At 56.3% G+C, this 21,006-nt stretch overlaps 1 protein-coding gene and 1 pseudogene across 9 annotated transcripts; both read right to left on the reverse strand.

The window, feature by feature from the left end:
• Positions 1–1,444: 1,444 nt before the first annotated feature.
• On the reverse strand, positions 1,445–17,455 carry ARID5A (AT-rich interaction domain 5A). Of its 9 annotated transcripts, none has more exons than XM_025354697.1 (7): positions 17,345–17,455; positions 6,552–6,667; positions 4,623–4,761; positions 4,284–4,336; positions 3,820–3,917; positions 3,372–3,500; positions 1,445–2,982 (listed from the first exon to the last, which is right to left on the reverse strand). In XM_025354697.1, exons 6-7 carry the CDS (start codon positions 3,447–3,449, stop codon positions 1,768–1,770), a joined length of 1,293 nt encoding a protein of 430 aa, XP_025210482.1. In that variant the 5' UTR covers positions 3,450–3,500; positions 3,820–3,917; positions 4,284–4,336; positions 4,623–4,761; positions 6,552–6,667; positions 17,345–17,455; the 3' UTR covers positions 1,445–1,767. The 9 variants fall into 9 exon arrangements, with proteins under 9 accessions (XP_025210482.1, XP_025210479.1, XP_025210476.1 ...); XM_025354694.1 differs by having other exon boundaries at positions 3,372–3,531; XM_025354691.1 differs by having other exon boundaries at positions 3,372–3,531; positions 3,820–4,070.
• Positions 15,457–16,790, reverse strand: LOC112605100 (annotated as a pseudogene).
• Positions 17,456–21,006: the final 3,551 nt, after the last annotated feature.

The following is a 21,006-nucleotide window of genomic DNA, read 5'->3' on the forward strand; positions in this document are numbered from 1 at the left end:
CGAACTCCTGACCTCAGGTGATCTGCCCGCCTTGGCCTCCCAAAGTGCTGGGATTACAGGCTTGAGCCACCGCACCCGGCCCCTTCCCATCCTTTATCATCCACTGAGCCTCTGCAGCTCGGAGAGAAGGACTGCATGTGGCAGTGGGAGCTCAGGGCAGGTCACTGCAGGTGCTTAGGCTGGCATCTTGGCACCTCTCAGAAGGAAGGAGGTGGAAGTTTGGGAGATGCCCCTGCAGAGCCTGAGTGCTCTCAACAGCAGGGACCACCACCCTCTGCCCCTCCACCGGTCACAGGCCTTGCTTGGAAGGTGCCTGAGCCCTCCACAGGCTGCTCCTGAAGGAGGTGGCCAGGGGCAGGGGCTGGATAGGGTGCACTTTTGGCCTGGCCGCCCACTCCCTGGTGCCAAGCATGCTGCACGTTCCCTGGCCTGGGTTCTGTCATTGTGAATGGCGGCCTTGGGCAGGCAAGACCCTACCCATCCCTGGCCTCAGCCTCCCTACCTGCAAACTATGGGGGCCCCTCCCACAGCCGGAGATCATGAGCATCCCAGCATCCCAGGCCCAGCGGGCACGGCAAGTTCCAGTGGTGTGTGTCGCCCGCTGACCTGCTCACACCTGATGCTCCGACATCTACCCTCTGCTTCGCCAGCAGTAGCCCCACTTTTCCAGGACTACATGTGAAACTGCTTGGGTGCAGTCTGCTTGTGGAGAGAGGGGATGGTGCCTCTGAAAAGAACCCACCCTCCCTCCTCCTGAGCCAAGGCCCTGCTCCCATCAGGCCTGCAGCAAGCAGGGCATCAGGCCACAGGGGTTCTAGATGAGCCCTGGGGCAACCACATCTGAAACCGCAGGGGCTTGTTACCGACGCCCAGGCCGAGACCAGGGTATCTGCTCCCCTTTCCCTCCAGGCACCTCCTGTGATTTCAATCCAGTCCAATTCTGGACCGTCCATGTGGGTCAGGCAAGTGGTATGGTGCTGCAGAAAGGGCTCAGCTACAGGCCCCAGATAATCTACATCCACCACCAAGGCAGACCAACTCAGGCGTCCTGGTCACACCCCCAAACCCCGGGGGGGCACTGGTAACAGCCTGGGGTCCTCCTCAGAGCACAGGAGTCACACGGCCTGCGCAGCCCTCCTCTGCCCCTCCTGCAAGGGGAACCTGGGCAAGTCACCAACCCTCCCAGGGTCTCCAATCCCCATCTCCACAGTGAGAAAGGCGACGTGTTCCCGAGGCTCAACTAGGAAGCCAGACTGAAGGCAAGGATGGATGTCAGAGGCTGTCTACACATGGGCAGAGGCTGGGGTTTGCTTTAGGCCTGCTCTCGAGGGGTGGTGGCATTCAGGTCCACCTCCTTGGCCCCCTAATGGCAGCCCCACCCACGAGTTCACCCCTGCCTTGCCTGCCGTTACAAAGGCCCATACCATGCGCACCTCAGGGCTATGTGGATTCCCATTCGTTTCTTTTTATTGGATTTTCCGTGGGCAACCTGGGTGCTCTGAGCGCTGCTCTGGGGCAGTAGGAGCTGCCCACCCTCTCCCAGGGCCTTGTAACAACTGGGTCCTCTGCTCTGGGCTCAGCCTGCTGCCTTGAGAGATACACCCAGTTTTCCCACCACCTCCTCCTTCACTTGTGCCAGGCTGCCCAGCCAGGGGCATGGCCTGGGTGTCCTGGGTAACAGGCACTAGTCCAGAGCCCCCTAGCAGCAGCACCCGCCCGCTGTCGGCCCTGGTCGACTCCACAGTGTACGCAACACCATGGGCTGGCCTACAGCTTCGTGTTGAGGTGGAAGAAGTGGGGCGCTGCATAGGTTGTGACTGGTGGTGCGTGCCAGGCAGATGAGGCCGGGCAAAGTCTGTGGCGGAGAGCACTGTCGAAGGACGTGGGCGGGAAGTGCATCAGGCCAGCGGCCATGGGTGAGGGGCCCGCAGTGGCCAGGAAGTGGGCTGGGAAGGCTGGGATGACCAGGGGGCTGAAGGGGAGTGCAGCCTGGCCCTTCAAAGGGCCTGGGGTGCCAGTGAAGTTCAGCGGGCAGTGCAGCATGGTGCCCCTGTAGGCCTCTGGGGGCACAGGCCCCAGGGCTGGGCTCAGAAGGCAGGAGACCAGGCCGGACCCTGCAGGTTTGGCCCCACATTTCTTGGCATCTGCCTCCTTAAGAAAGGGAGACACGGCCCTCAGTCTCTTCCCACTGTGGGCAGCACCCTCTTCCTCCAGGCTGCGCTTGCTGCCCAGGCCTGTGCTACCAGGAAAGGTGGGCGGGAGCGTGGGGCTCTCGGGTGGGACCTTGGCCATGGGGGACACCCAGCAGGCTTTGGGCTTGGGGTACAGAACGCCCTTTCTGGAGCCGCCTTTGTGGAATGCAGAAGGGCGGTTGGCGTCCCCGCCCCACACCAGCTGGGGCTCTTTCACTGACAGCCCCTCTTTGCCAGGAGGCCCCAATAGCACCCCATCTTTAAGTCTGGAGAAGAAGTCCCTGGGGTGCTGGCTGACAGGCTTCAGCACCTCAGTGGGGTGGGTGTGGAAGCAGCCCGTGAAGATGGGGGCTGCCGGGCAGGGGCCCGCCTGCGCCTCCTCCCTGAGGCTGCCACCCGGGGACTGCAATCCCTCCTGAGAGGTCAGCCGGTGCCTGGAATTCTCAATCAGCCCTTTGGGGCTCTGGGGACTCCCTGGGAGGTGAACAGCTGGGGACGCCTGGGGCTCTGCCCCATGGCGACAGCCCTCCTCCTGGCACTGCAAGGCCTCCACCTTGCTCACCTGGGCCAGGAGCTTCTTTTTGGCCAGTGGTGACATGATGCCGTGTGTCCCCTTGCAGTAGAAGCTGGATAGGAGCCGCTTGTAGGCCTCAGGGCAGCCACTGGCACCCACAAAGGACACAGAAGACCCAGAGGCCGGGCCCTGCTGTTCTATACTGTTCCTGGGGGGCTCCTGGCTAAGAAGCGGTGCTTGGTCAGCAACATCTGCTTTGGTCTTTCCTGGCATCATCTGGAATGAGAGAAAGCCATGCCTCAGGGCTGCCTGAGCCATGCATCCTGACCTCAGGAGCAAGAGGCGGCACTTTCAGGCCTGCCCAGGTCCCCCGCTAGCCCTTGCAGTCCTTTGTGCAGAATTTTCCAAAGGAGCCCTGTCCTCTGAGCGGACACAGCCTCAGGTCCGGACACAGGGCCTGGTTGGGGGGGTGCAGGCTGGAGTTCAGTCTACTTGCACAAGTAGAGAACTTGCGCACTGTAGAGAACCTGGAACCTTGCAAGTCCCGCCCTGGGTGCATGTTCTGTGTGTTCTGAGCAGACAGCTCCGTGGCCACAGGGAGTTGTGGGGTGGGGGGGGCTACAAGAGGCAGGGGACAGGGTGGCCCCAGCCAGCCACAGGCCTACCTGGTCCATGCGCCGCTCCTCCTTGGCCTTCTTCGGCCGCTCGGTGGCCCCATCATCCCCCCTGTTCTCCTTGGCCATCTTGTACTGTTTCCTGGGCTTGGAGGTGGGCAGCGGCTTGTCATCCTCCCCCTTCAGGTGCCGCACATATGGCAGGACCAGCCTGGGGAGGAACCGGGCATGTCCCCCAGGAGGCCGGCGGCCATCCCCTCCACGGGCCTCTGTGGCCTCCTCTGAGCCCCTCTTTCCCGCCGGCGCCGAAGACGACCCTCTCCTCCTCGCCCCAAAGCTCAGCTCCCTCGGTGGCTGCGCCCAGCCAGCCTGGGCCCCCGCAGCGCTGAGGACGGCGCCCACCCCGCCCGCTCCGGACAGAGTCCACCCAGCCCTCCCGGCAAGGTCGGCCGAGCCCCGCAGGGCAGGCGGCGTCCAGCACCCGGGCCCGCCCCCCTACCTCTCGTAGTGGCGGCGCGTGCACGTGGCCGCGCTGGTGCTGCCCGGGCTGCCCCCCAGCTCGTCGTACACGTTCTTCCAGAGGCGGCGCCCGGTCACCTGCAAGAGCACCTGGTGAGGGCGCGGCCGCGAGCGCCCCCTGGCGGCGGGGTCCTTGCGGCTCTGGCCGCCCTCGCAGGGACCGAAGCACTGCGGTTTGGCACCTGCTCTGCGGCTCCGACAGCGGCTGATTCTCCCTCCCAGGGCCACGGACTGCTGGCCCAAGCAGTTTTTCCAACACGGGCGGGCAGAACAGATGGGGAAGGCTGAAAAGCTGCTTTGAGCAGCAGAGAACCAGCGGGGGAGGCGGGGAGGAAGGGGCAGGACTGGGGATCCTGGCTCTTCTCCTGTCCAGAGGCAAGGACAGCGCTGCAGGCTCACCCCAGGGAGATGCAGTCTGGCAAGGACTGGGGGTGCCTTCCTTACCAGCTCATAGGCCCCCAGCTTCTCCACTGCCTTGTAGATCTTCCACAGGTTAACTGGGGAGAGAGGGGCAGGCTGGCCGTCAGCCTCTGTGGGAGGTGGGGCAGCCACCCCTTCCTAGTGCCCTGACACGCGGGCACAGAGCAGCACACACCCAGGCAGGGCCACAGAAGTAGATGGGCAGGCTGTGGCCTGTGCACCGCTGGCCCGGTGGCAGCCTGGAGGGAGGCCTCCTTTCTATCTGCAACCTGGATCACCCAGAGTGGGAGTGCCTGCCCGATGCCCTGCCTGGGCGGGGTTCCCTGCTGGGCCCCCCTCCCTGCCTGCACCCCAGGGACGCACTCTGCTTGAAGCCGAGATGGGGCACCCTCTCGATGGGCGTGTGTCGCTCCTTCATGAACTTGTAGAGGCTGACCAGGAAGGCCTGCTCCTCCTCCCGCTCCTGCTCCTCCTCCCGCTCCCCGCCTGCCTCGGGGGAGTCCTGGGGAGAGAACAGGAGGCATTGGGATGGGCCCCAGTTGGTGGCTGGCTGCTGGGGACGTGCAGAAACCACTGGCTGCAGGAGGAATAAGGTACCTGCCACAACCCCAGTTTCCCAGAGAGCACCTGGCCACTGTTCTGGGAGGGAGTGACTGTTCCTGGGTTCGGCTGGCACAGGTGTCAGCCCTCAGTGCCCCAGGGCAGGGGCTAGAGCTCAGGACCCCCGCCCCAGAGGCTGGGCACCCCAGAGCAGCTGGCTCCAGAGATGGCCACAAGAGCAGTCCCCGGCCTTCTCCAGGCCAGGGTCACTTCTCTGTCTTGTTCATGATTTGTCATATTTGTGTCAGCTCCTCTGCCAGACTAGGAGCTCCTGGAGGGCAGGCTCAGTGTCCCTGGGACTTCCCGCCGCCCTCCCCCCAACCCCCAGTGCCGAAGGAAAAGCTGAAGGAACAAAGGTGCCTGGTGCTTTCCGGTGCCGTGGGGTTGCTCTGTCAGGCCCACGTTCCCCGAGCCTCTGTGTGGCCCCAGCCTGCCGTGCTGAGCACAGGGAGGTGAAGCTCTGGGCTTCAACTGCACACTGCTGCCAGGGGCACAGGACTTTTGGTTGCGGGTCCCAGAGGGGCAATCTCCGCTGATGCCTTCATCCAGCAAGTGGCTCAGGGCAGACAGCCCAGGGCCTACACCCTGTCAGAGAACAGACAGCTTCCAGGACATAAACCATCTAGACTAGGATAGCACAGACAGCTGGGCATGGTGGCTCACGCCTGTAATCCTAGCACTTTGGGAAGCCGAGGTGGGCAGATCACCCGAGGTCAGGAGTTCGAGACCAGCCTGGCCAACATGGAGAAATCCCATCTCTACTAAAAATACAAAAATTAGCCACGCCTGGTAGTGCATGCCTGTAATCCCAGCTACTCGGGAGGCTGAGGCAGAAGAATCGTTTGAACCCAGGAGGTGGAGGTTGCAGTGAGCCAAGATTGTGCTACTGCCCTCCAGCCTGGGTAACAGTGAGACTCTGCCTAAAAAAAAAAAAATTGATTCAAGTTGATTTCAGTGTTACTTTTTTTGTTTGTTGTAAATAGCTTCTGTAATAGTTCAGTGTTTTTAAGGTATTAAAGACCTCTGAGAAGAAACAACATACGAACTCATATATCACCCATGAAATCGTAACATGCCGGGGCCCTGGGGCTGGTCTGTGCAGACCTCAGAAGGAAGGCTCTCTCCTGGCTGCTCAAGTCAATCTGCTCCTCCAGGCCTCTACTCTGAATTTCCAGCAAGCTGCTAAAGACGACTACCATTTGCAAACACTTCTGCATGAATCTGGATACTTTTCCAGACTGTGCCACCAAAGCAAACGGCCAAAATGAATGAAAGCCGGGGCCAACTGTGCTCCGAAAAAGCTGCCTGCAGCGCCCCCTTCAGACTCTGCTCATCACAACAGCCTTGTTGGTCTCACCGAGTGACTTTATATGCCCATGTTATGCATCTGGATGAATGGATGTGAATGTGGTTCTGCATCACGGGCTGGAGCTTTTGTCTGTTTTATGGATCAGGGTGGTGGGCCATCTTCACTTGAAAAAAGGGGTCTGCTACAAAAACCAAGTCAATCTTGGTTTCAATAACTCTCTGGCACAGAAGACAAGTCAGTCCCCTGGCTGCTGGACAGGGCCAGGGTAGGAACATATCTGCCTCCTGAGAGCTTGGGGAGTGTCCAGGTTCACCTGGAGGCTGAACACAGGTGAGGGTGGCAGGGAAGAGCGCCCAGGGAGTCAGCAGAGGGACTCAACTCACCTCCAGTGGGATGGGGTTCTGGCTCCCGTTCTGCTCGCCAACAGGTTTGGGGGATGCAGGTGGATCTAGGGTGTCACCCTCTGCGGACTGCTTCCTGTTCCCTTTGACAGGAGCTGCTGCAAGGAGAGAGGGAAGGAGGAAGGGGTGGGGAGAGAACACCTCAGATGCAAGCAGGAGGAACAGGAGCAGTCTCCCCATCCCCAATCAGAGTCGTCAGAGGGCGCCGGTGACTGTGATCTCACTCCTGTGATCCCAGCACTTTGGGAGGCCCAGGCAGGCGATCACCTGATATCAGGAGTTCGAGACCTGTCTGGCCAACACAGTGAGATCCCGTCTCTATCATTAAAAAAAAAAAAAGAATTGGCCAGGGGGAAGGGGTGTGTCCCTGGCTGCACACAGGCTACACACACACACACACACACACACACACACACACACACACAGACCCTCCTCCCCACTCCCCCACAACCCACTGCATCTGTTCCACACCTGCCCCTTTTCTTTCCTCTGCTCCAGCTATCTCCCCACATCTTTGAAGGAAACGCAAAACCACCTTGAGGTCAAGTCACAGGAGGCCGGGGTTGGGCTATGGCGCTTGGGGAAATCCTGTCTCCAAAATCTGCCCCATGCTGAGACACAGAATTGAGAAGCAGCTCAGTCTCACTGGAGAGCTAAAGGATCCCATGGCTGTGGTCCCAAAGCAACACATGGGGTCCCTGGGTAGTAGTTCCCCTGAGAATATTCGGGAACATCTGACCTTCCCGAGCATTTGCAGAGTTCTAACTGCCCTAATTAGGCCACATGCTCCCCTCACCTGCAAGGGTCCTGGTGACCCCTCAGGTCTCTGTGACAAGTGCCTTCCTCTGGGTGGCCTCCTCCGGCCCCTGGCCATGGGCAGCTCCTCCGTCGCCCTTGGCTACTCACAGCCATCCTGGCTGAACTGCCGGTGGCTCCTGGGGCTCCCTGGTAGCTCGGTGAGGCTGCCCGTACCCCACACAGCAGGTGCCAAGCTGGAATGAGCAAGGCTCACGACAACCCTGCGTCGTGGGCCGGAGAAGCCGTGGGCTGTATTTTACTAAGAACCACCATGTGCCGATGGCTGCAAAAACGCAACACCTCTGCCACTGCAAAAACCACAACCATTGGAAACTGCCTCGGGCCACACCGCAGGCTGGCAGCAGACACCAGACCAGGAACCCACGGCTTCTGACAGCCTTTTCTTTCTGCCCTTTGTCCTTTTGTTAATCAAGTATGAATTGGTTCACTCCCTCCCAGGACATCCTTTTTGTCAGGAACCTATGAGATTTCCCTTCCATCCCAGACAGAAAAAGAATCTCCTCGGGAACAAGAAACCCAAAGCAGCATAAGCCAGGGGCCAGTGGTACTCAGAGGCATGGGGTAGAATCCTTGGCTAGCAAAGAACGCTAGGATCTTCCTCTCCCATTTCACGGCAGGGAAGACTGAGGCACAAAGTCACAGCGGACTTGGCTGGAAAGGCATCAGGCTGGTGGGTCACTTGTTAGTACCCAGGATTTCTGGAGACGGGTGTGTCAGAAGCTAGCCCAAGAGGGTGGCCCAAAGTGGTCCTGCTTTGGTAGGTGTTTTTATGTCTTGCCTCCATGCCGATGGCTGCTGAGGGATCTCAGGGTGGTGGTTTCTCGGGCTGGGGTGACTGTGGCAATTTCTTAAAAGAAGACAACAATGAAGTTTGCCACATCCATTAACTCTTCCTTTTTTTTTTGAGACAGAATCTCGCTCTGTCACCCAGGCTGGAGTACAGTGGTATGATCTTGGTTCACTGCAACCTCTGCCTCCCGGGTTCAAGTGATTCTCCTGCCTCAGCCTCCTGAGTAGCTGGGACTACAGGCGCCCGCCTCCACGCCCGGCTAATTTTTGTATTTTTAGTAGAGACGGGGTTTCACCATATTGGCCAAGCTGGTCTCGAACTCCTGACCTCATGATCCGTCCGCCTCGGCCTCCCGAAGTGCTGGGATTACAGGCGTGAGCCGCTGTGCCTGGCAACTCTTCCTTTCGTGACAGATTTTTCCATGACATGCACGTGATGCTGTGATGCTGTTTTTGACAGCATTTTATCCACAGCAAAACTTCTTTCAAACCTGGTGTGCATCCTCTCAAACCCTGCTGCTGCTTTATCAGCTAAGTTTCTGTAACATTCTAAATCCCTTGTTGTCATTTTGACAATGTTCACAGCATCTCCACCAGGAGTAGATTCCACCTCAAGAAGCCACTTTAGGATGGGCACAGTGGCTCACGCCTGTCATCCCAGCACTTTGGGAGGCCGAGGTGGGCGGACCACCTGAGGTCAGGAGTTTGAGACCAGCCTGGCCAACATGGCGAAACCCTGTCTCTACTAAAAACACAAAAGTTAGCTGGGTGTGGTGGCAGGTCCCAGTAGTCCCAGCGACTTGGGAGGCTGAGGCAGGAGAATCCTTTGAACCTAGGAGGCGGAGGCTGCAGTGAGCCGAGATCGCTCCACTGTACTCCAGTCTGGGCGATGGAACAGGACTGCCTCAAAAAAAAAAAAAAAGAAAGAAAGAAAGAAAAAACCAGAAACCAAAAAAAGTCACTTTCTTTGCCCACCCATACAAAACAACTCCTCATCCACTCAAGTTTGATCATGAGATTGCCGCAATTCAGTCTCATTCTCAAGCTCTGCTTCTAACTCTAGTTCTCTTGCAGGTTCCACCGCATCTGCAGTGACTTCTCCACTGAAGTCTTGAAGCCCTCAGAGTCATCCGTGAAGGTTGGAATCAACTTCTTCCAAATGCTTGGATATTCTGATTAAGAATCACAAATGTTCCTTAAATGCTCTCTGGAGGTTTTCAATGTATTTTGCCCGGATCCATCAGAGGAATCACTGTCTATGGCAGCTATAGCCTTACAAAATGGATTTCTTCAATAATAAGACTTGAAACTTGAAAGCACTCCTTGATCCTTGGCTCTAGAATAAATGTTGTGCTAGCAGGCATGAAAACATGCAGCTCCTGCTACACTGTCATCAGCCCTCTTGGGTGACCCGTTTTCTTGTCAATGAGCAGTAATATTTTGAAAGGAATCTTTTTTCTGAGCAGTAGGTCTCAACAGTTGGCTTAAAATACTCAGTAAACCACGTTATAAACAGATGTGCTGTCATGCAGGCTTTGTTATTTCATTTGTAGAACAGAGTGAGTAGATTTAGCATAATTGTTCAAGGTTCTAGGTTTTTTTGGAATGATAAATGAGGATTGGCTTCAACTTAAAGCCACCAGCTGCATTAGCCCTAACATGTCAGCCTGTCTTTTGAAGCCATGCATTGACGTCTTAGCTATGAAAGTCCTAGATGACATCTTTTTCTGATACAAAACTGTTTCATCTACATGGAAAATCTGTGGTAGTGTGGCCACCTTCATCAATGATCTCAGCTGGATCTTCTGGATAAATTGCGGCAGCTTCTACACCAGCCCTGGTTGATTCACCTTGCATTTTTATGTGATGGAGATGGCATCTTTCCTTAAACCTCATGAAGCAACCTCTGCTAGCTTCCAACTTTTCTTCCGCAGCTTCCTCACCTCTCTCAGCCTTCAGAGAATTGGAGATTCAGAGCCTTGGTCTGGATGAGGCTTTGGCTTAAGTTATGGCTTGTCGGATCTTCTATCCCGACCCCTCAAACCTTCTCCATTATCAGCAATAAGGCTTTTTCGCTTTCTTACCATGTGTGTTCCACTGGAACAGCACTTCTGATTTCCTTCAATAGCTTTTCCTTGGCATTCACAACTTGGCAAACCAGCGCAAGAGGCCTAGCTTTCGGCCTGTCTGGGCTTTCGACCTGCCTTCCTCACTAAGCTTAATTATTTCTAGTTTTTCATTTAAAGATAAAGACCTGTAACTCTTCCTTTCACTTGAACACTTACAGACCACTGTAGGATTAATTGGCCCACTTTCAATATTGTTGTGCCTCAGGCAACAGGGAGGCCACAGAAGAGAAAGAGAGGAAGAGAAATGGGGAATGCTGGTTGATGGAGCAGCTGGAGGACGAGCACACACAACATTTATCGATTTAGTTCACTGTCTTTGTGGGTGGGGTTCATGGTACCCCAAAACAATGACAATAGTAACATCAAAGATCACTGATCACAGATCACCATAACAGATACAATAATGAAAAAGTTTGAAGTGTTGTAAGAATCATGAAACGGTGACACCGAGACAAAAAGTGAGCGCATGCTGTTAAAAATGGCATCGATAGACTTGCCCGATGCCGGGTTGCCACAAACCTTCAATGAGTAAAAGATGCAGTATCTGTGAAGTACAATAAAGCAAAGCATGATAGAGCAAGGTGTGCCTGCACATTCGCTCCCTCAGTCCTGGAGGAATTCCATTTGAAAGAGAGGGAATCTGAAGCCAGAATGGTTATGGGTAAATCGCTTGACTCCCTGGCGGACCAGGATTCAAATCAAGATCTGATTCTGGTCCAGTGGCTGCTGTGGTTACCAACATTTGCAAAGCCTTCATGAAGAGTCCAAGTAAGCCTGGAGAGAAACCAATCCTAAGGCTTGTCAAAGAGAAAGAGACCGGGGCCACCCTCTTGGGCTAGCTTCTGACACACCCGTCTCCAGAAATCCTGGGTACTAACAAGTGACCCACCAGACTGATGCCTTTCCAGCCAAGTCCTCTGTGACTCTGTGCCTCAGTCTTCCCTGCTGTGAAATGGGAGAGGAAGATCCTTGAGTTCTCTCCTAGCCATCTGTGAATTCCCAAAACCTTCCAGGTCCGGGAGCACTTCCTCCACCGGCTCTTCTCCCGCTGCCTGCTGCCCTCGGCTCACACATCCCCTCCCCTCATTCCTGCAGCCCCAGAGCCTCGGCATCCAGGGACCCTCTCCACGTCTTCCTTGGTATGACTGGGGCTTCTCAGTCACTGACTTGCTATGTGACCCTGGCAAGTCGCTGCCCCTTGGGCTTCAGGAAAATACGGCGGTTAGACAGGGCCCATCAGAATCACCTGGAGGAGCATTTGGAAAGACGCTGATGCTCCCGCCCCACCCTCAGAGTCTGATGTAAGGTCCAAGGTGGGGCAGCAGGGTCAAAGCTCCCCAGGGCATCCCAGTGGGCAGCCAGGCTGCGAGCCACAGGGCGAGAGGGGCCCTAGTCCTTTCTGCGTGGTTCAGAGCTTGTGAGCTCTGCCTGGACCACAGTGGGGGAAGATCTCCCGGAGTCAGGCACTGGTGTTACCTGGAAAGGAGGTCACCAGTTTGAGCTGTTTAACCCCAGATGGGAAAGGGATTGGAGCTGTCGCCTTAAGCCACAAAGGGAAACATTCTATCTCTGTGTCCAGCCGAGTCCCCAAATGAACTCGGTCTCCCTTCTCAGCGTGGGTGCTCTGTCCTGCCAGGGCCCTCTGGGTTGCAGGCCTTTGGACCCCCATTTCCGCAGCATTAGATGAACGAGAAGGGACAGTCCTCTCCCCCTTGGTCTTCAGGGTGCCCTCCGTCTTGTCCCTCGCTGCCCTAATCTCTCCCTTTCCCTGATCATTCACAGATCAGGGTTACATTTGTAAAAAATGTAATAAATGCTATAAAAAAATAAGCTTGAAACCCACCGCCATAGATGTTGGGCCACACAGGTCCTGCGTTGGGAGGTAGAGAGCTGGCAGCCAGGCAGGCAGGACCTGCGCAGTGGGGTGGGCCCTCTCCTGGCTCCGCGGAGGAGGGAAAAGGCTTATGGAGCTGGAGGCCCCATCTCCCGGCCCCACTCAGCCCACAGAGGCAGGAGAAACCCACTTGCCCGAGAGCTGCTGCTGCTGCGAGCCACCGCACTGCTGCCCTGTTCCCAGCCTTGTGTGCAGGCGCCTTCCTGGCACCATGCCTTGCATGTTTCATTTGTAGCAGAAGTGGGGGATGAAATGCAAAAAAGAAAAGTGCTCTCCATAAGAATGTCATCCGGACTTCACCTTTCTCCATCCAGCAAGCAATAATGATGATGATGGTGATTACTGTCTCATTACTCACTCGTAACACATCTGGAATCTATTCCTGTATACAGGATGAAATAGGGATCCTAGCCATATTTTCTCCCCATTGGTTAGGGGGTCCCAGTGAGTGGCCGCCTCCCCCAGTGGTGTAAAAAGCTACTTTCCCCACAATGTCAATGCTTATAAGGAACACATGTGGGACTATTTCTGGACTTTCTATTCTGTTTCATCCACGGTGGAATGCTAGGACCTGTGCACACTGTTTTAATTTTTTGTAGCTTTATAAAAACAACTTACTATCCAGAGGGCAAGTTGCCCAATATTACTTGTCTTTTTAAAATATTCCATCTGAACTTTGGGATAATTCTGTTACATTCTCTTAAAACAAAACAAAACAAAAAAATTTAAAAAAAAAAAACACATTTGGGAGGCCGAGGTGGGCAGATCACGAGGTTAAGAAATCGAGGGCGGGCGCGGTGGTTCAAGCCTGTAATCCCAGCACTTTGGGAGGCCGAGGCGGGTGGATCACGAGGTCAGGAGATCGAGACCATCCTGGCTAACACGGTGAAACCCCGTCTCTACTAAAAAATACAAAAAAATTAGCCGGGCGCGGTGGCGGGCACCTGTAGTCCCAGCTACTCGGGAGGCTGAGGCAGGAGAATGGTGTGAACCCGGGAGGCGGAGCTTGCAGTGAGCTGAGATCCGGCCACTGCACTCCAGCCTGGGCGACAGAGCAAGACTCCATCTCAAAAAAAAAAAAGAAATCGAGACCATCCTGGCCAACATGGTGAAACCTCGTCTCTACTAAAAATACAAAAATTAGCTGGGCATGATGGCACACACCAATAATCCCAGCTACTCGGGAGGCTGAGGCAGGAGAATCACTTGAACCCAGGAGGTGGAAGTTGCAGTGAGCTGAGATCAGGCCACTACACTCCAGCCTGGGCGACAGAGACTCTGTCTCCAAAACAAACAAACAAACAAACAAACAACTCCCACTGCTAGGGCCTTGATTGCATTTAAGTTTAGAAACTACTTTGAGGAAAAATAATACCTTTACAGTGCTGCATCTTTCTTTTCAGGATCATGTGTCTCCATAATTCAGGTTTCCCTCTGCAGTCCTCAGAAGTTCCTTCTTAAAAAGCCCCTGTGCTTTCTTGGGGAGGTTTATTCCTAGTTTGTTCCTTGGGTTTTGTGCAGCTAGAAAATGGTGTTAGAAAAACCCTGACAACGGTAGCTCACTCCACAAGCCCCCCTGCAATTTCCTCATTTCACTGCTGGGAAGAGGGCCAGGGCAGGCTAGGTGGCTGCACCAGAAGACGAGCCTGGGCTCCTAGTGACCCCGTCCCTCACTAGGCAGACAGAGGGTGCAGCAGGGTGCTGGGCGGGAGGATTGCCTGAGGCTCTTCCTGTGCTATGAGTCTCATTTCTTTCTAACTCCATGGCGCCTGTCTGAGTCAAGCTCAACTCCCAGATCCTACCACTCCAGCACTGAAGAGGTTAATCTGTCGCTCCCTCCAGTAGGTCTACTTGTTCTCAAGTTATATGCTCCACCGACTCAAATCAGTGCCCTGGCTGGCGTGGGCTGGGCATCTCATACAACACTGCTTTGTTGAATCTTCCCAGCCATCCAGATATAACAGAGAGAATGCCTGAGGCTCAGAGAGGTTCAGTGACTTGCCTGGGGCCACGCAGCTTATCCATGGCAGACCTGGGATTCAGAACCAGGGTAGTCTGACTCCTGAGAGACGCTGATTCCTGACAGCTAAAGTCTTTTTTCTTTGTAATGGGAGCAGGGAGACCTCAGGTTCCTTATCTGTGCTCAGAGGGTGCAAACTCATCCCCTTTCCCCAAGGAGATGCGCAGTTTCCCAGCATATCGCTGCAGTCACTCTGCTAGCAAGAGCAGGTCTGTGTTGCCTGCTAAGGCATCCAGGCTCAGGGATGGGAGGGGGCTGGTGAGAGTGCTGGGCAGTGGGGGCGTGGGGGGCACGGCCCCCACACCCTGTGAATCAACTTCTCTGGCCTGGGTGGGGGAGGGCCCAGAGGACCCACCATCTTTGAATAAGGGGTGTTATCTCCATAATCTTGAGGAAGGAGGAAAGACCTGTTGATACCTACTGAGATTCCTTTTAAAAAACTGCTCTGTTACCTAAGGGAGTAGGGGGCCAGCTCTGGCCAGGGCCCAGCCAACCTGGTGAAGTTGGGGTACGCAAAGGCAGGAAGGTGAAGGCAGTGGGGCGGTGGTCGAGAGTCACTGAGGACAAACTTAAGATGTCTCATGGGGCTTAGCTAGGACCAGAAGGTAGCTATGGGGCGGGGCAGTGGGTGGATGTGGGGAAGTCAGCGGGCCCCCTGCCCTGGCAGACATCAAGCTGTAAGGACATGAGAGTGGGCCAAGACGACAGACGGAGCAAGGGGCTCTAGCACCGCATGGCTGCACCTCTTACCAAGTTGGTCACTGCTTCTGTATCTCCCTTTCCCATCCACAAGACGGGCGTGCTAGACTCCATGTGCCCAGTGTTCTCAGCAGAAGAAAGCGAGAAGAGAAAGGAGGCTTCCCCCACAAACCACAGCCAGGCGCAGTGAGAAGACCGGAGGCCTGCTTGTCCTGCTCCCTCCCCAAGGCACCTCGCTGCCCAGCAGCTGCTCCGGAAACATCAGCCTCCTGGGTGCAGGACTTACAGACCCCCGTTGCCCAGAGAGGGGCAGTGACTAGTACACGGCCACACAGCTCTCAAGCCTAAGGGTCTGCTGGAGGCGCACACCCCTCTCCTTCTCTCCCTCCCTCCCCATCTTTCTGCTGCCCGCCCCATTCACCCTGGGTGTGATGGGAAGGAAGTGACACTTCCTTTCATGAAAAGTCACCGACTGGGAACAGTGCGTCAATTACCACAATAATGGTAACAGCAGCCTCAATAACAACCAGCAGACGCCGCCCCGCCCCCTCGGCTGAGGTTGTTGGCTTAAGTTTCTCTGAGCTTGAGCTGGAGCGAAACAAAGACAGCCTTTGAAGCAGCGAAACGGCCGGTCCACTTGGCAGCCCGGGAGCGGCAGCCAGGCCGAGCTTGGTCCAGGAGTCTGGGGACGGACGGGGCGCCTGCCAGGAGCTGAGCTGGAGCCAGCAATGAGGAGAAACGCCATGGGCCTGGGACCCCTACTCCCTACCGGGGCACAGGTGCAGCTCAAGCCACAACCTGGCCTCAGTACCTCAGCTTGGGGGAGGGCGAGAGAGACAGGGTCTGGGCGCAGCTGAGGCCACAAGAGCCACCAGAGGGTACAGAAGGGGAAGGAGGAGCGGGGGACACTGAATGTGAGGCTATCAACTTCCAAGCCCCACTCTCCCTGTCCCTCTTACCAGGCTCTGGGATGTCCTAAAAGCCCCAATTCCAGGATGGGGCTGTCCCTCCCCACTGAGTCTGGACCACATTTGGTGGTGACAGTGAGAGCTCCTCAGATGGCTTCGTGTGTCCCCATTCCACCTACGGGACAGAGGCTCAGAGGTGCCAGGTGACGTCTCCGAAATGTAGAAGCAGATTGTCGGAGGCCCTTTCTACCAATGCCACACCAAGTTCTAGGCCCCAGGCGGGTCCCTACGGCCTGGATTGGGCTCTGAGCTCTGCCGTGGGGTGAAGTCCTCGAGTCCCATCTCCCACCCCTCCTGTGCTCTAGCGTTGCCTGTAGGCAGAAACGCCACCGTGCGTGTGGGCTCCCACCAGTGGGGCCCGGGTGACGCAAGAGGCACCTGTTGTCCTCCCCTGGGGCCCGCGGAGCCCTCTTTACTGACCCAAGACTCCGCAAACAAAGGGACACTGGACCCGCAGCGCCTCGGGACCCCCCCGTGCCCTCGGCGGTCCTGCATCGCGCAAACCCCACCACGCCGGCGCTGGGCGGAGAAAGACGCGACCCCAGTCCGGGCGACCCCTAGACACCGCGGAGGGACTGAGCGCGGGCCCGGGTTGCCCCGCAGCTCCTGCCGAGCGCGAAGCCGGGCATCGCTGCCCGCGCCCTTGCCCTCTTCCCCCGGCGCTCCCCACCCGCCGCCCCGTCCCTTCTGCAGACCCAGGGAAAAGAAGGGGACACACAAGGGACACGAGAGGAACCAGGGAAGCGACCCCTCTCCTGCGGGGCTGCGGCGGGTGGGCGGGGAGACGGGCGAGGGAAAGAGAGAACGGAAGAGAAGGAAGGGGCAGGGGCGCCAAGCCGGGCGCCCCGGACCATCGGCGCAGCCCGCGGCCGAAAGAGGAACCGTGGAGCCTTCACAGCGCATTGAGCAAGTTCTTCGCACCCGCGCAGCCCCTGCAGGAAACGGCGCCGCAGAGGGAAGGGCCGCGCGCCCCGGACCCGGAGTCTGCGCCCGCCCGGCGGCGCCGCGGTTCGGAAACCCGCGGGGTGTCAGGGGCGGAGGGCGGCCGCCGGCAGCTGTCACAACACAGGAGCTGAGCCCGGCTCGCGGGGGAAACCGCAGCAGGAAGTGGGACGACAGCGCCGTGCCGGGCTCGGCACATTTCAGGCAAGAGACGGCGAAGAGAGTTTCGAGATAAACGCCCGGGAAGCCCCTGGCCGCCAAAACTTTTTGTCTTTCCTTTTCTCGAAACGCGCGCGGACGCCCGGCCTCACCCCTTCCGCGCCGGCCGGGAGCGCTGAAGCCGCGGGCCGGGCTCGCTCCCTTCGGCCCGCGCCCCGCAGCCCACCGCGGACCCCTCTCCGCCCCGCACAGCGCCCCGACCGCCACGAGGGCTGGAGGGGACCCGGCGCCGGCACCTGGGCCCTCCCTGCAGGGCCGCCGAGGCCCGGCCCGGGCCGCGCCGTGGAGCCGCTTACCCATGGCCCGGCGACGTCCGCGGCGCTCGCCCCGAGACCCTCAGCGCGCGGCTGTCCGGATCCCGCGCTCTCTCAGCTACTGGCTCGCGGCGCCGCCCGCCGGCCGCCTCCCCGCAGCCCCGCCCCGTCCCGCCCCTGCTCGCCCCACTCTGGGCTCCCATTGGTGGGCCCGGCTCCGTCGTGCGGGGGAGGCGTGGGGTGGGGGACGTTCCCGCGCCCGGGGACCTCTGGGAATTGTAGTGCGTGCCCCTCGCCTCGGCTTTCAGAGTGGGGCCCATGGAAAAGGCTACTCACCTAGAGGAGCAGAGGCAGGACCCCCAGGAATCATTGATGCCTTGTGCCTCGGTTTCCCTGGAGGCAAAACTAGAGCCTTGGAAAAATCCTCCTTGCTTTCAGCAGAGCGCTGAGGGCTCTGTGGAGCGAGCAAAGTGCTTCTGACTTTGATTTGAAAGTGGCCCTGTGCATTTCCCATTCCCCACCCACTCCAACAAAGAAGGCCAGGTGAGGAATCCCTGTGCTTTGGGAGGAGGAGGCGGGAGGATCACTTGAGCCCAGAAGGTCGAAGCTGTAGTGTGTTGCAGTCACACCACTGCACTCTATCCTGGGCAACAGACGGAGACCCTGCCTCAAAAAAAAAAGAAAAAAAAAAAAGGAGAGGTGGTTAGTGTGAGCTAGACAAGGACCGAACTAGGAAATCCTTGGCCTAGGTTGTGTGGCCAGGCCTGCCAGTAATAGTCAATGCCCACATACATAATGCAGACAGAGTGTGGCAGCTACAAGCTGAGTAGTCCTAAGAGGGGGCATGAGTTCAGGCTGTGGGAGGTGGGAATGAGGCCTAGGGTGAATGGAGGCAGGAGGAGGTGCCCAGCCAGCCATAGCAGCAACTTGGACCTGTGCAGGCCAAAGAGGGAGAAACAGAGGCTCAGGGTTTCCGTCTCAGCTGGTGGTTACCTAGGACAGGAACACTGTTCCTGGCACATAGAAGCTACACAGAAATCTTCGTTGATGAACTTTAATACTCATAATAGCTGTATGCACTTCACACCATCATTGTCCTCATTTTGTAGGGTAAAACTGAGGTCTGAGAGATCAGCTCAAGTAACACAGCTGGTAGGTGTTGGAGCCACAGCTAGACCCAGGAAGAGGAGCCCTCATACCCAGGCATCCCCCCCACCCACTTTGCACCCATTACTGACCACTTGTCATACTGGTGCCCCTCCTCACACTAAAAGAATGGACCAGGGCTGCAGTTTGGTGAACCTGAAACCCTGGCCCTTACTCTTTGGCCCTGGGATGGAAGATGTCTGCAGGCTCAGTCTAGAGCAGATGACACTGTGGGCTCTGCAGGATAAATCCCCTGTCTCCCTCGTAATGGGTTGGCTTGTAAGAGCCAGCACCTGTAGAGTTGGTAACAGACACCCAGAACAATCGTTAACGGTCATTATAACAATGCATCCCACTTCCAAGTTCACAAGCCACTTTCCCCTCCAGAAGAGCTAAGGCTGTGGTGGAAGACACTATGATGGGATGCCATCAGGAAGCACCTTTGTCCATTCTGGAAGCATTCATTGGCAGGCACTAGGCCCAAAGTTGGGAATGGAGCTCTGGATGCAGCCTCCGGGGTCACAATCTAGGCCAACCCCTCACTTGTGGGTTGGACACCCCTACTGACAAGGAACTCACTATCTTATAAGACAGCAGCTCATCCCACCAAGCATCCGGGCAGCTGGGCACATTCTGACAGACAAGGGCTGTTGTGCAAAGCCTCAGCAAGTCAACACCTGCCTGTGCCAGCCTGGGAACGATAGGATCTAAATTTAATTGCTTCCTGAGGCAACTGTTTGCAATAGAAAGTAATTTACAATGGCCCGTAAATCCTGCGGAAAACAGACATCTTCATTCGTCTGGCTAAAAGCGTAAACACTTCCATTGCTCAAGCCTCCATCTCACACACCTCCACTCCGGCCCAAAGCCGCCCTCCTCCTGCACTCTTCAACCACAGGGTCCCAGGCCAGGACGCCTCTGTGCCTACAGAGGGGTCACCTAGCCCCTCAGTGTCCTGATGTCTCTTTGTGTGTCTCAAGAATAAGAAAAACAAACCATCACTTAATAAATAAACACATTCTTCCTGTAAAAACATGCAAGTAGATCGGCCCTCTCTGATGCCACCCCAAATCCAGTTCCCTCCCTGCCCCAGAGTTAAGGACCCGTCAGATTGGGTGAAGTCTTCCAGAACTTTCCCTATGTATTTTCAAAAATATGTGTGTATCCAGGTATAGAAAAATATATAGCTTTGTTTTATGTGTATGTTTAAGGAAACAATACAATTCTCATTGCTGCATTCTGAAACTTGCTTTTTCGATTACCGCTAGATCTTACAGACTTTCCTTGTTAGAACACAGATCTGCTTCTTTGGGAACTGCTGGGCTGTGTGCCCAGCACAGTGTATTTAATCTCCTCTTGATAGCGTTTAATCTTTTTGGAATTACATGAATCCTGCTGAGAACATTATAGACCCCCTTAGAACAGTTTCAGGGCTAAAGAGCTCACAAAGTGTTCCGAGACTGAGCTAAAAGCTGCTTTCTAACTCCCACTTCCATGTCCTAGCACCTCTTGTTAGCCCATTTCTAGGAAGAAAATCTGGCCCCGGGGGTGGTTCTCATCCTGGAGCTCTCAGAGCCGTAGGGACCATTCAAGATCATCTGTCCACCTGGTCTCATTTTAGAAAGGAGGCCACCAGGCCCAGAGAGGTTAAGCGAACTGCCCAAAGTCACACAGTAAAATCAGTGCTTTTGTGTCGTCTGGGACCCACAAACCCCTCCAGTGCCCTCAGGAAACAGAATGCATAGCCAGTCTTCTATCCTGGGAAACTCAGTTCCCAGGCTCAGCAGTTGCCAAAGGCCCCTAGGGCTTTGTTTTCAAAGGAGAAACGAAGCAGGGAAGTATTTTTAACGCAGCCCCACCCTGCTTGCCTAACTCCTCGTTCCCCGTGCTAGCTGTCCAGGAAAGGCCAGCTTCACAGCAGCATTTGCAACTCATGGAAAACAACAAATGCCCGAAATAGACGATACCCAAGCTCAGGAATGGAAAAAATTGGCTCATGGTTTCAAATGCCTCTTTTAGAAAAAGACAAGAATAGCTTTTGGCCTTTGGGGAACTGCTGGGGGTGAGGCAGTGGGGAGGTGGTTGTGAGTCCCAGATCACCAAGGGCCAACTTCCTGCCTGAAAGAGCTTTGGCCACTGTACCCCAGGGCGCGTGTAAACCAGCTTCCCGAGCTTTGTCCACGCTGGAAACTGCATCTGCACCTGGCTCTAGGTTCCCTCCAACCTCCGGCCAATCTGGAAGGACTTCCTGTGTTGGGCCAGGGCTGGGCTGGGTTCACCTCTCCACCCCACATCTGCCCACTGTGTCCCAGCAGGGTAGAAACCCATGGTTCTGAACTTCCTGAGCCTGAATGGTGGAAGCTGAATTCCCCTGGGGGAGGGGAACGGAGGGCAGGGAGAGAAAACTGGGGTTTTCATCCCCACTCAAGACACAGCCCAGCTGTGTGGCCTTGGACAAGTCACTGAACCTCTCAGGGTCTCAGCCTTCTCCTCTGGAAAGCAGGATAACTCTCCACTTTTTCAGTCATCCACTCATCCAATATGTGTTGTGTGGTCCT

This window comes from Theropithecus gelada, chromosome 13, assembly GCF_003255815.1.
Source record: "Theropithecus gelada isolate Dixy chromosome 13, Tgel_1.0, whole genome shotgun sequence".
Lineage (NCBI taxonomy): Eukaryota > Metazoa > Chordata > Mammalia > Primates > Cercopithecidae > Theropithecus > Theropithecus gelada.